The 13,749-nt window shown below is 41.4% G+C and overlaps 1 protein-coding gene across 7 annotated transcripts in view; it reads right to left on the bottom strand.

The window, feature by feature from the left end:
- The window catches only part of ralgps1 (Ral GEF with PH domain and SH3 binding motif 1), a 650,997-nt gene that overhangs the window by 9,596 nt on the left and 627,652 nt on the right, over nucleotides 1-13,749 (bottom strand). For all 7 annotated transcript variants that reach the window (XM_068012423.1, XM_068012421.1, XM_068012419.1 and 4 more), the window contains 2 exons: nucleotides 6,480-6,585; nucleotides 3,260-3,352 (listed from right to left, as the gene is read on the bottom strand). In XM_068012423.1, the coding sequence (XP_067868524.1) occupies nucleotides 3,260-3,352; nucleotides 6,480-6,585 (199 nt within the window). The remainder of the gene's footprint in view (nucleotides 1-3,259; nucleotides 3,353-6,479; nucleotides 6,586-13,749) is intronic.

Here is a 13,749-nt window from a genome sequence, read left to right on the forward strand (position 1 = left end):
ACGCACAAGAGATAAACAGGGGCTGTGGGAGTTATCGCTTTTTCATTGTGTAAATTTACAGCTGAAAACATTGGTTAAGAAATGGCCACGGTTCCAAAACAATGGTTTTAATGGTGAGGTTGTCACTTACGCTCTGTAGCTGTGTTTTGCAATTTCATGCCCTCAAATGAGCTTAAGCACTGGTAAATCCCACAACCAGGTAGCTATGAAGAGGGAGAGAGAGGTACAGAAAAAAGAGCAAAAGATAGAGAAGAGATGAGTGCTATTTGCACGTTCCTGTAGCGGATGTGATAGAGTAGCTTAGTACTTGTAACAATGTTTGTTTTGGGTACAGTTTAATGCTTCAGATATAACAACTTGTAGTTATTATAGCACCTTTAATGTACTAAAACTTCCCAAGGCACTTCACAGGAGCATTATCAAACCAGATCGGACACCGAGCCACATAAGGCAATATTAGGGTAGATCACCACAGGCTTGCTCAAAGAGGTAGGTTTTAAGGAGTGTCTTAGAGGAGGAGAGAGGTGGGGAAGTTTAGGAAGGGAATTCCAGAGCTTAGCAGCTGAAGGCACCACCACCAATGGTAGAGTGATTATAATTGGCATGCAACTGACAATCTTGCATCTAGGATTTGTCTAATATTGATTGTCTCAAGTTTACTGACCTTTCCTCTGTATAACAATTTTTAACAAGTACTTTGGGCGGCTCAACAAATAAAAGGGCTTAACACTTGCACAATAAAGCCGTGCCAAAACACACAACTGCATTAGATATTTCCACATACACCCAGAAGATGGAGCTCTTCAATTTTCCAACACAAGGTGGTCACGATCTCACCTATCTTTTTAAAAAATGTTAAGGTATTTCAAGAGCCACAATAGCTAATAGTTGCCACTGCTAACTTTTTACTTCATCTGAAATGACCTCTGACTTCAAGCATACTGTTGCTATTGTAAACAAAGAACTAAATAATGCTCAAGTCACATTCCATTCCATTCATAATAGAGGGAACTTTATGAATAATGTCCAGAGATCAATTTAAATTAAACTGAAACATACACAAATGCAAAGCCATTAAGAGTTTAAGTGGACCATCAAGTACCACATCAGACAATTCAAAAACATTAAACCTAAGTTTCAGAGTAAATTGTTGGCAGAAATATTGCCGTGTTTCTGGTTACAACAATTTTCTCAGAAAATCGACAAATTTTCTCCATTTGGCTGTGCCTTTTATCCCCCCCAAAGTTACTTTTTTTTTTAAACTTGGAAAAGGAACAGTCAGACAGATCAGATATTGTAAGTAAGACACAGAGTAAAGTTCCCTCCACTCAGCCTCAACAATATGATTCAGTCACAAATCTCCTTCCACTGGCCTGTTCTCCGCACCCCACACCATCCATCCTGGAGCCCCTCTGGTCAACCTGGTGCCACAGAAATAAAGACAGTTTTGTGCAGTGGGTCCAGGCCCTGAGGAACTGGTATGAGACTGCTCAAACTCATTGACATGACAATCAGCAGAGTAGATTTTCATTCCAGCAGCCTGGGCTGGACATGAACACTTATTCAAGAAATAAAAGACTAGTAACATAACTCACTCCACTCCACAGATCCTTCAGTAATTATGGGCAAGGCAGGGTAAGGTAACATACATGCCCAAGAAATATCAATCCCTTTCAAAGTTTTACCATTCAGATCATACACTTGGACCTTAAGCTTTCTCTAAAGACCTTGTTAACTGGTATTTTCTCCCTCTTCCTATTAGCAGCAATAGTAATAAGAAATGATGTAATTTAACTTGGTCTATCATGTTTGTGAAACATTGCTAAAATATTTCACATTTGTTGTTTTATATACACACAACCCAAGTTTAAAACAGGTTCAGAACCATGTTTCTATGAGTTCTTGTGCCGTTGTCCAATTTCAAACTGCAGAAGAGGCAGAAATCTTCCCTGAAGGTAAATGCATATCATAGTCAGGTACTTCTGTTGTCCAGCACAGGATCCTAAGTGTGCAAATAAAGGAGGCTCCAGTACTGGACAACCTAACACTATTTAAAATGGCTCTGCCCAAAACGAGCAAAATTCCAAAAGGAAGGGAGGGAATAACTTCTGGAACTTTGTATCTTCTAATGTAAATGGGGACAGAATACAAAGACTAGCAGAAATAGACAGGGACAGTTTATTAGAGAGAAAGATGCATAGACTAGCTCAAGAGGGGAGAGATGTGCATAGACTAAACTCAATGGACTGGGGGCAGTTTAGCAGAACCCACTTCTATTAAATGCATCTTTAAACACCTAAAGAAAAGCATTTGCCAAAAGTACTTTCAAAGAGTACATGGAGAACCAGGAGATGGCTCTTTGCCATCGTCCATATAACTCCTTGACCAGTGCTCAACTAAACACATCCACAATGGAAGAAAGTGACCAATCTCAGCTACCCTCAATGAGAGGAGCAGAAAGCACAATAATGGAGATGCAGGAAATCTGAAAACAAAACAGAAAGAGCTGCAAACACTCAGCAGGTCAGATTGCATCAATGGAGAGAACAGACAAGTTAATGCTATAGGTGTGGACCTTTCACCAGAACAGATTTGCAGCATTTTCTGTTTTTGCTTCAATTGGAAGGAAGGTGACCAACTCTAACCCAAAATGCCCCAATTCAGCCAGGGCACCTGCACCTTGAAAGATGCCTTGCTGTGGGCACAGAAGGAGGTTCACAACCTATAGGGAGTAATCACCATATTTGTCTGGACCTTTCCTCTGGCCTCTAAGTGTTAGTCCCAGTTTTACAGCGTGAATTTCCAACTCCTGGATTAAGACTATCCAAACCTAGTTCCTTTAGAACCCTTACAGTTGGCAGAGGGAGAAAGAGAGAAGAATTTATTCCATTAGTCTGGGATGAATTGTAATTAAGGTCCCAGGAATAAAATACAAATTATGATCGATTACTGAATAGATTTTTATGTTTCAAATATTTGCTTTCAAGTAGTGAAAAGGGTGTTTTAAACTTTTTTTTTCAGATCAAATGAAAATGGTCAGAGGGGTTAGGGGCTTCAAAAAATCCCATTAGTGATGGAAGAGAATAGAAAATGAATGCAAAGCAGTACAAGAATAAGAGATTGGATGCTTTTGATGGTATCCTACCTACAAGGGGTTTTTTAAAAAATCCATAACTGATATACAAGGAATTACATTTCACATTATAAAAATAAAGAGCGTTCCTTATACTACCATTAACTTGAGGTGGAGACTACTTACATGCTTCCTTTCAGAGGCTCTCAGCGACTTTGCAGAGTAATACAGCAGAAGCGATCCAGAAAGTATGAGCCAGTAGCGCGTCCAGGAGGACATCTGAAGGCAAACAGAAGGTCAAGTAATTCTTCAGCATTTAACCAAACTAAGCTGCATTCCTAAAAGAATAGTCGCCATGGCTTCTGTTTACCAGTTATTCAGGCTGTAAGTCATGGATTTCCACATTTTGCACCCTGAATGCTCTGCAGAATGTACATCGTTTTTGATGCTATGCTGCAGGCAAAGAATGCTTTTCTCTTTTGTAACATGTGCAGCCTCTTAGTATTTCGCAAAGTTTTGGCAAACCGCTGTTATTTTCCAGTGTGGTTTCTGGAGGTTTGGTATTGTCGGTGTGCGTACAAATACTGGGCCATTTATTGGTTTTAATGAATTATAAATCAATTAGAACAATGAGATCTAAATCGTTGACATTCTGTATTGGTGCTACGCAGAGACGTCAACCTTTGAGCATTGCAACGAGTGAGGCAGGCCCTCCAAAACTTACCATAGGGTCAAAGTCCCAACGTAGGGAGAGACGGGTCAATGGAGTGGAGCCTTTGTGGGTGGGGACATTTAGGGAGTGAACCGTTGGTGATGTCTGAGGATGGAGCCCCTGGTGTGGGTCCAGGGGTGAAGCATTGATGGGGTCTGTAGGCACGGAGTCTGGCCGGCTGTTGGTGGTTGCGGGGTGTGGGGGAGTCAGCCCAAAATTATTCAAAAAAAAACACTGCCCTGTTAAGATCGGCAGGACCTCCATGCCCATTACCAGGCTCTCTGGCACCCTTCCCACATCTCAACCAGACAAAGTTGACTGATGGCAAGAAGGGAGGGCAGTTAATTGTAATGGGAAATAGCCACAGATTCTTGAGTGGGGCCTTTTCTTCATATTTTCAGTGTTTTGCATTCGAGCTGCTAGTCTCATAAAAGAGAATGTATAAATTCGCCAAGACGAAATGACTTTAATTATCTTTGTATTAAAATACATGACAAAGGACAGCTGCTCTGTTAAGAATTTACCAAAAGGGGGAGCAGTGTGCCCTGCAGTTCCTCACACTGTGAATTTAGCAAACGGCACTAAATTACACCTGAAGCAGCAGCTTTGAATGCCGGTGATCAAGTTGTAATGAATTATTCTGTGTTTGCTATTGATTTTCTACCTGCGAATGGATTTAATTTGCTTTTTTTTTAAGGGCGAAACAGAGTAGACTTTTTATCAAATGGCCTGGACTACTCTAAATCTGCCCACCTTGGACTGGTTACAATTTTACCATCTGGTTTGATCTATTTATCTCCTGTAGGCAAGAACATACGGTACAACAGCAGACCTCCTGTAAATACCCACAGCAACTCAGGCTGAACAGTATTAGTCAAATAAGGACAATATTGTGATGCCTATTTATGGAAAACTCTTGGAAAAAGGCACAGCATCATCAAAGACAAAGGACTGACTGCAAATGCAAGATGAAAAGAGAAGTACTTTGACAGGTTGCAAATATTAAATGTCGTTTCTTTTGTCATAACTCAGTGTACCCTCGCCAACCTCCAGTGGCATCTCAGGCCCAGATTCTCTGAATTCAAAATCCCTCCAACATTTTACCTATGAAACCTCCTCCAAAGCTATATTTTTAAAATTAATTCTCAGGATGTGGATGATGCTGGCCAGGACTGCATTTATTGCCCCTGAATGCCCTGAGTTTGATACAGCTGAGTGGTTTGCTAGGCCACTTCAGAGGGCAGTTAAGAGTTAATCACATTGGCGTGGGACTGGAGTCACAAGTAGGCCAGACGGCAGCTTTCCTTCCCTAAAGCACAGCATTGCGTGTGATCTCCATTCTTCTGAGGTTGGCCTCCCTCAAACCCTGCTACTCCCTGTTCCACCACCGATGAACAAGCTTTCGGCCAAATAGACCCCAAACTCAAACTCCCTTCCTAAACCTAATTGGGCAAACGTAGAGAAGTTGTTTACATTTGCAGGCAAGACCACTACTGTGGACCATAAATGTGAGATAGCCACTTATAAATCCAAAAGGGAATTCAGGAAAAACTTCCTTTACCCAGAGTGTGGTTGGAATGTGGAACTCGCTGCCACGTGGAGTGGTCGTTGAGGCGAATAGTGCAGATGTATTTAAGAGGGAGGTTAGATAAACACAGGAAGAAAGGAATAGAAGGATATGTTGATGGCATTAGATGAAGGAGATTGGGAGGCAGTTTGTAGGGAGCATGGACCTGTTGGGCTGAATGGCCTGTTTCTGTGCTGTAAATACTATGTCATACTACGTAATGACCCTTGCTCTTGCTACCTGTACTCCATTTTCAAAGATCTCCTCAAAACATATTTCTTCACCCAGACCTCAATCAGCTCCCCTAATTCTAACAAATTATACAGAAGGGATGGGATTTAGAGAGGGAAAGGAAGAGAGAGACGGAGATGGGATGGGCTTTGACTGATTTCATCATCCTGTTAAAATATTTTTTCTTTGCCTCCTGGAGAGGAAGCTATTTTCTTTTCCCCAAAGCATTTTCCAATGTTGCTGTAATACCCCCACCAGGAGGCATAAGTGTGTCCCAGGTTGATGCCCTACAATTTCCAACCCTCATTATGAATGCGAGAACTTCGTGTTGGAGAATCATGGGCACAAAACCATCACTACGTGGCTTGACCTATTAGTGCAACCTTCTCCCTTCGTCCCCCTGATGTGATTCATGCCTACTAGCATATCTAGGACTTCCCACCATGATTACCCAGGACTGTTGTGGTCCTCCTGGCCCCTAATTCATGGAACAAACCATTCATGCTAAAAGGGGAAGGATTCCTGGTCTGTTCACCTGCTCCCCTCTCTGAAGCTAGACAATGGAAAGGGAATTGGCTCCAGAAGGAAAAGGGACAAATGAATGCAAATCATAAAATAAAACACATTTGTGTCCTTTGAAGACACAGTTTGTTGTATCCTTTATTGACCTGTGTTTTGCTTCATTTACTGTGGTTTTTAAAATTTTCATTTTTTAAAATTTCTAGAATTTAATTATTGGAGGAAAATTCCACGATAGTTAAGACTGATTAGAATCCTGCCTTGTTGCTCACTTGGTTTTAAAGACTTACTACACGGCCTGAGAATGATAAACCATAAATCGCTGCTAGGATGACTTGAAGAGATAAAAACAAACTGTCAACGTAAATTGCACTTACTGCTGGCTTCTTGCCTTCTTTTAGTAAAGTTTTCCGCCTCAGTGGTCCTTCTATTGTGATGGTTCCAGTTGTACCACTTAAAGGGCAACTGCATGCGTCTGTTGGGCTGACGAGATAAAGAAACAAGTCAGGCCAACAATCTCTTGAAAACACCATCAATACGGCACTTCATTCTGCCGATTTCTATAGAATACAGCTCTTCTTAGATAATCAACAACCCTAGATGGTTTCCACCAACTATCAAAGATTTTAAGTGCAAGTTAACCTTTAAGCATATTAAGTTTTGCATTATGCTTTAAGACTTCACACGTGCAAGCAAAAACTTCGGAGGAAAGTAAATAAAAAATAAACTTGCCATTTTCTGATTTCAAAAAACAACTGCTCGTCAACAGGGTCTCCACTGGCCAATATGCTTTTTCAAATAAAGAAAATAGTGCTGTATGCTGTAGCATAATGACTGAACAAGGCGTTAAGTATGAGGATGTCCTGTATTGTGCATCTGCAAAATTGTGTTGATAACTCAACTTCAGCACAACTTAATTAAGGAAGGGCCTGCTTGAAGCTAGTCGAGGGGTCAAGCATAATGTGTATTATGAGTTACTGTGATTCTCTGAATATTGAAAGAGAGGAAGTGTTTTTTTTGGCTTAATTAAGATTCTGCAGAATGATGAAATAAACATCGATGATTGTATTGTATACAAAGCAAGCTACATATCCAAAATGCACCTCTATGTTTTAGTTAAATATGTAATAGTCACAATATTTCACACTGCATTACAGTGATACACCTTGTAACAGGCTTAAGTTTCGTAAAGGCCGTTCTTCAACTGAAAGCATGAAGCCTTCCTTTTTTTGTGCATGTTTGATGGTCAACATAATTGGAGATTTGCAGAACTACTTCTTTATGTTTGGAAATCATTTGTTCCATTCTGTGTGGCAGAACAGTGCCCTTTCAACAAGATATGTTAATATTAAAATCAATCATCGAGCAATATTTATACCATTGAGTTACGATATACCAGATTATCCAATCAAATGTAAAACACAGATTCAACCCCTAAGGTCTAGATTTTCAACGGCTTGTTAATTACCTGCCTATTTTGAAGAGTTATATTATTTCATCCAGTCTACACTTCACTGCTGTTTGATCCTTTTTGCCAACCCATTGCACACTAGTGTTCACCATTCAGGCATCAATATCACTAAATATCACCAGTGACCATAAAAGGCTGGTGCTTACCATTCAGGCATCAATGCAGCTGAATGCCACCAGTGGCCAACCTGAATATTAAGATAATCTGTGCGTCAGCCATTTACCACACTCTCTGGTCAAGTCTGTAAAGCCTCTACAGAGCAAAATGGTTGCATCACCTTAGCTTTCCACACAATATTGGGTAAATCAAACTATGTGTTCACAAAATGGAGTTCAGCATACAATTCCTTCACACATTAATGTGGTAGCATTCCTCGTGTTGACAATCTCTACTCTGTTACAGCAAAACAAGACAGCCATTAACATAGTCAATCTGCCAAAGGAAGCAGCAGGATAACAATATTCAAAACAACTGGGGCTATAAAGTGAAGTTTCCTGAGGCAGGACTGAGGAATCTCCATCTCTGACCCAGATCAACTGGCAAAGGTTTACGGGAATTATTCTACTGCTGATCTGTTTCAAAGCATATACTTGATTTTGTCTTTTCCCTTTTCTTGTCCACAATATTTGTGTTTTGCCTGTTCGTTCCCTGGGTTAACAAAACTGGTTTTGATTCCAATTGGGTTAGAAAGTTTCCTTGACTAAATGCAGTTTATCATTTAGCTTGTGACCTAACCACTTACACTGGGTTCACGTTTTACTTAATCTCTCTTCTTCTACAGGGAATGATACTGTTCAATTTGGGTAGCAAACAAAAACATACAGGGCCTCTAAAAGAATTGGAGGGGGGAATGGAGGGGAAAGAAGGATTAGCTTCATTTCTGGAATTTATTCAAAGTTCAGTGGCTGTAAAAAGCAGGAAACACCTTTCCTTCTTTAAAGAGAACCAAAATGTACTCCTCTCAGTAATGACCCCACATCAGTACTAATATAAAATAAAAACAAGAAATGCTGGAACCACTCAGCAGGTCTGGCAGCATCTGTGGAAAGAGAAGCAGAGTTAACGTTTCGGGTCAGTGACCCTTCTTCGGAACTGCTCAGTACTTGTTGCCTCAGTCAAGAGATGGGATTATAAAACCTGTTGAACTCCAAAGACACCATCAATGGTGGTTCTTGGTGGGCCTACCAGGAAGGGTTCTTGAAAGATATGGAAGGGTTCACTCTCTCAGATTTTCACCAAATCTTCACCCTTGATACAACTGCTCCGAAACTGTAAAACGAGCTCCATCAGGAATCGGAATGTCAACCTTGCAATTTACATAGTATTTGCAGCACAGAAACAGGCCATTCTGCCCAACAGGTTTATGCCAGTGTTTATCCACCACGCAAGCTTCCTCCCCCAATTCTTCATTTAACCCCATCAACATATCCTTCTATTCCTTTCTCCCTCATGTGTGTATCTAGCTTCCCCTTAAATGCATCTGCACTATTCACCTGAACTACTCCTAGTGGTAGCAAGTTCCACATTATAACCAATCTTGGGTAAAGAAATTTTTCCTGATTTTCCTATTGGATTTCTAAGTGACTATCTTACATTTATGGCCCCTAGTCTCTCCCACAAGTGGAAATATCTTCTCTAGGTCTACCCGCCAAAAAACCTTCTAAATCTAAAAGACCCCTACTAGGTCACCCTCTTCTGTTTTCTAAAAGAAACGCAGTCTATTTCATTGCTCCTTACAGGTATAACCTCTCAGTTCTGGTATCATTTTAGTAAATCTTTTTCTCAGCTTCTCCAGTGCCTATATGTTCTTTGTATAATATGCCGACCAGAACTGCTCACAATACTCCAAGTGTGGTCTAACGAAGGTTCTATACATAACTTCTGGTTTTTCAACTCTATCCCTCTAGAAATAAAACCTAGTGTTTTGCTTGCTTTCTTTTGACCATATTAACCAATATTGCTACTTTTAGTGATTTGTGTATCTGGACCCACATTTAGACAATTCTTTTCCAAGGAGTACATGGCCTCTTTATTCTTCCTACCAAAATGTACCATCTTATACTTTTCTACACTGCAGTTGACTCCAGTGTTCCAATGTGGTTATTGTGCTGCCCTGAAATACTACTGTTACAATTCTTTGACTCCTGCACAGAAAGCAGACATCAAGCTCTAAGACTGACATTATATATACCTTTAGTAGTGCAAGTATCCTATCAACAACTTCTTAGCTTGTCCCTCTGCATGTCTGTGACCTCCGCAAGCCCTCCAACAGATTTGCATTCCTCCAACTCTGGCCTCTCACCCCACCATTGACGGCCATGCCTTCTGTTGTCTAGGCTTTAAGTGCTAGAGTTCCTTCTTTATACCTCTCCGCCTCTCTCTCCTCCTTTAAGACACTCCTTAAAGTCTACCTCTTTGACCAAAATTTTAGTCACCTGTCCTAATTTCCCCTCATTTGGCTCGTGTCATTTTTATCTGATAAGGCTGAGGTATATTGCAGCATTTCCCTACATTGAAGGCGCTATATAAATGCAAGTTGTTGTTGCCAATTCAGGGTTTCTACTACAGCCCGCAAAGGGTTAACAAAGGTCACTTAGTTTATGAAGTGAAACAAAGCAGTGTTTATTCAATGAGCTACTTGTGCTTTGCCTGGATTGTAAATGATTAGTGTTCCCTGGTACAGAATAAATATAGTATCAAAATAACCAAAGTAAATGGACACAGATGCAATGGAGAGTTGAAGGTGCTGCACAGGAAATTGTTAAATACAGAGGTCCTAAATCCCTGGGAGGCCAGCAGCACACTGCTGATTTAGCTTAGCTACCAGTTCTACTGGAAACTTGGCCAAGTTCTGGCTCAGGCTGCGAATTTCTGTCGGGGCCTGTTTGGAACAGAGGCCTACCCGTATTACTCGAGACCCGTGACACTGGAGAGTGGGCAGCCAGCAGAGATGGTTCCTACGTTGGGTGGATGCCCAAGATGTGCATGAAAATCAACTGACCTCTCCCCAACCCCGGAAACTCCGATGGGGTCAAGAGTAGAGGTCACTGGCAACTGCTCTGCTACACACTTATGTTGGTGGGACTTGGCTAAGGATTCTCAGACCCAAAGTTTAGTCTGCAAATGAAGGAAGCATACATTTCGGGAAAGAGTAATCATCAGTTTGTTTACAATCCTCATTCACAAGCCACCATCACAAAACATCACTTTTGATTTCATGGTGCTTTGCTAACTATTTGAAATAAAAAGTTGTGGATTTTGAACTGGTGCATGGAACAGAATAACTGGGAAATAGTTCCATGGTTGCCACAGTGACAAAACGATGCTCGCCAACCTTAGGAGTAGCATACAAAAGTTTGTCACTTCATGCCACCCAGTGCAAACGTGCTCTGTGGTACGTGATCACCATCACAAGGACAATGAGGGATAGGCAATAAATGCTGGCCTAACCAGCAATGCCCACATCCTGTGAAAGAATAATTTTAAAAAATGACAGCGTTAAGCTCAGATAGCGTTCTTATACATGAGCTGGTATGATTAAAAGGTGGTGAGCCGTGTTGCTGGATGTCAATACATGGTTGTTGAATCCGTCTCAACCCAGCTCCTGAAAGGTCGGTAAAATTGCCCTGAATTCAGCACTAAATTGAGAATCTCACTGACAAACTACAGGATGGCCAGCGAGGGAAATAGAAAAATAGTCACATTGGGGCAGCACGGAGATTCAGGCTGAGGAACATTTCTGGGTCAGTGTAGATGGAGCTTTGGCCATCTAACTATGTTCCAGTTGACCTGGTGCGATTGATGCCAACACTGTGCTTGAATTGGAAACTTTCATTTCCCAGCATGAACATCCCTGATCATGAGAAAGAAAAAAAAACTTACATTTATATAGTGCCTTTTACGACCAAAGAAATAGTTTTCTTTTTTGAAATGTTGTAACGTAGTTTTTCAGGTTGCTTTTCAGACTGGAGAATGGTAGACAAGGGTCAGTGCTAGAACCACTGCTTTTATTTTTGCTATATATAAATGACTTGGATCTTGGAATACAGAGTAGAATCTCAAAATTTGCCAATGACACCAAACTTGGAGGTGTGGCTAATAATGAGGATGATATGAACTGCCTGCAGCAGGACATAATTAGGCTAGCAGAATGGGCAGACAGGTGGCAGTTGGGATTTAATACTGACAAGTGTGAGGTGATGTATTTTGGCAGAAGGAATAGGGTGAGGCAATCTTTCCTTAATGGCACAGTTATAAAGAGTGTGCAGGAACAGAGGGACCTGGGAGAGCATGTGCATCGATCTTTGAAGTTGGCAGGACATATTGAGAGAAGGTTCGTAAAGCATATGGGATCTTGGGCTTCGTAAATAGAGGCATTGAGTGCAAAAGCAAGGAAGTTATGCTGAACCTTTATAAAGTTCTGGTTAGGCTCCAACTAGAGTATTGTGTCCAGTCCTGTCACGACACTATAGGAAGGATGTGAGGGTCCTTGAGAGGGTGCAGAGATGATTTACCAGAATGGTTCCAGGAATGGGGGATTTGAGTTACAAAATTAGGTTGGAAAAGCTGGGGTTGTTCTCCTTGGAGCAAAGGAGATAGAGGGGAAATTTGATAGAAGTGCACAAGATTCTGATAGGTTTGGATAAGTTAGGCAAAAAAAAAGCTGTTCTCATTATCTGACAGTACAAGGACTAGGGGACAAAGACTGAAAGTTTTGGACAGGAGATGCAGGGGGAATATGAGGAAGAACCTTTCTATGCAGTGTGTAGTAATGTGGAACTTGCTGCCCACAAGGGTGGTGGAAGCGGAGACAAATCACTGACTTTAAAAGGAAATTGGATGGCCACTTGAAGGAAATAGACTTGCAAGGCTATGGGGATTGATCGGGGGAGTGGGACCAACTAAATAGCTCTGTGGAGAGCTGGCATGGACTCGATGGGCCGAATGGCTTCCTTCTGTGTCGTAAATGACTCTATGGCTATTACACTAGTAAATGCAGCATCAATTTGTGCACAGCAAGCTCCCACCATGTGATAATGATCAGCTAATCTTTTTTTTTGTGATGTTGATTGAGGGATAAATATTGGCCAGGACACTGGGGAGAACTCCCCTGCTCTTCTTCAAAATAATACCATGGGATCTTTTACATCCACCTGAGTGGGCAGGTGAGACCTGAGTTCAATGCCTCACCTGAAAAATGGGCAAAAAAAATTCCTTAGAAAATTACCTCCAAATGGTTCACAGAAAAGTAGCCGAAGTTGGGTCCCCGACCGACATATGTGGAATATTTTCCATATCCCACAAACTAACAGCTAGAGGCACGCGTGCTGTAAACACAGTCTCACAGTGGAGTTACCCGCTAGCTGCTGGTAACAGTAAAATGTTCAGTCATTCAACATAACATGAGGCTACATCTTGAATACATTTGCTGCATAATTGTTCCCACAGCTAGCATAAATAAACTTTGGTTATGTTAATCGACTGGTTTTAGGTCACTTAGATCAGGAATCATCATTTCAAGACAGGCACAATAAACAAAAGCGGTCTCCTATGCACAATTTACTGGAAGATATGGTTTGCAATGCTGGCAGGGAAACGCTAATGCAAACAACAACTCTGCTTGGTGTGCAGGCGCAGCTATTAATGAGCTCAGGGTTAGAGCAGCAAAAATAATCCTGTTGACTGTTGCAGGTGACTAATCCTAGATCAGCAAGAACTCTGTTTCAGTTATGTTATTAAGCATCATGTTACCAAGCAACCCGATTACTTTCTGGTTATTTGATCACATCCAGCAAACACCTTGATGTGCACACAAGACGCTAGAGGACTGCGACTAATGTTCAATGGCTTACTCTTGTTACCATGTTCCAAATCCCTCATCCATGCCTTTGTTATCTCTAGACTCAACCATTCCAATGCTTTCCTGGCCAGTCTCCCACCATGCACCCTCCATAAACTTAAGCTCATCTGTTGCCCCTATCCTAACTCGCACTAATTCCGTTCACCACTATGCTTGCTGACCTATATTGGTTCACAGTTCAGCAACACCTTGATTTAAAAAATCTTATCCTTCTTTTCAAATCCCTCCATGGCCTCATCCCTCCCTATCTCTGTAACCTCCTCCAGCCCTACAACCCTCCAACACCTCTGCGCCCTCTAATTCTGGCCTCTTGTGC

The sequence above is a fragment of the Heterodontus francisci genome, chromosome 32 (assembly GCF_036365525.1).
Source record: "Heterodontus francisci isolate sHetFra1 chromosome 32, sHetFra1.hap1, whole genome shotgun sequence".
Lineage (NCBI taxonomy): Eukaryota > Metazoa > Chordata > Chondrichthyes > Heterodontiformes > Heterodontidae > Heterodontus > Heterodontus francisci.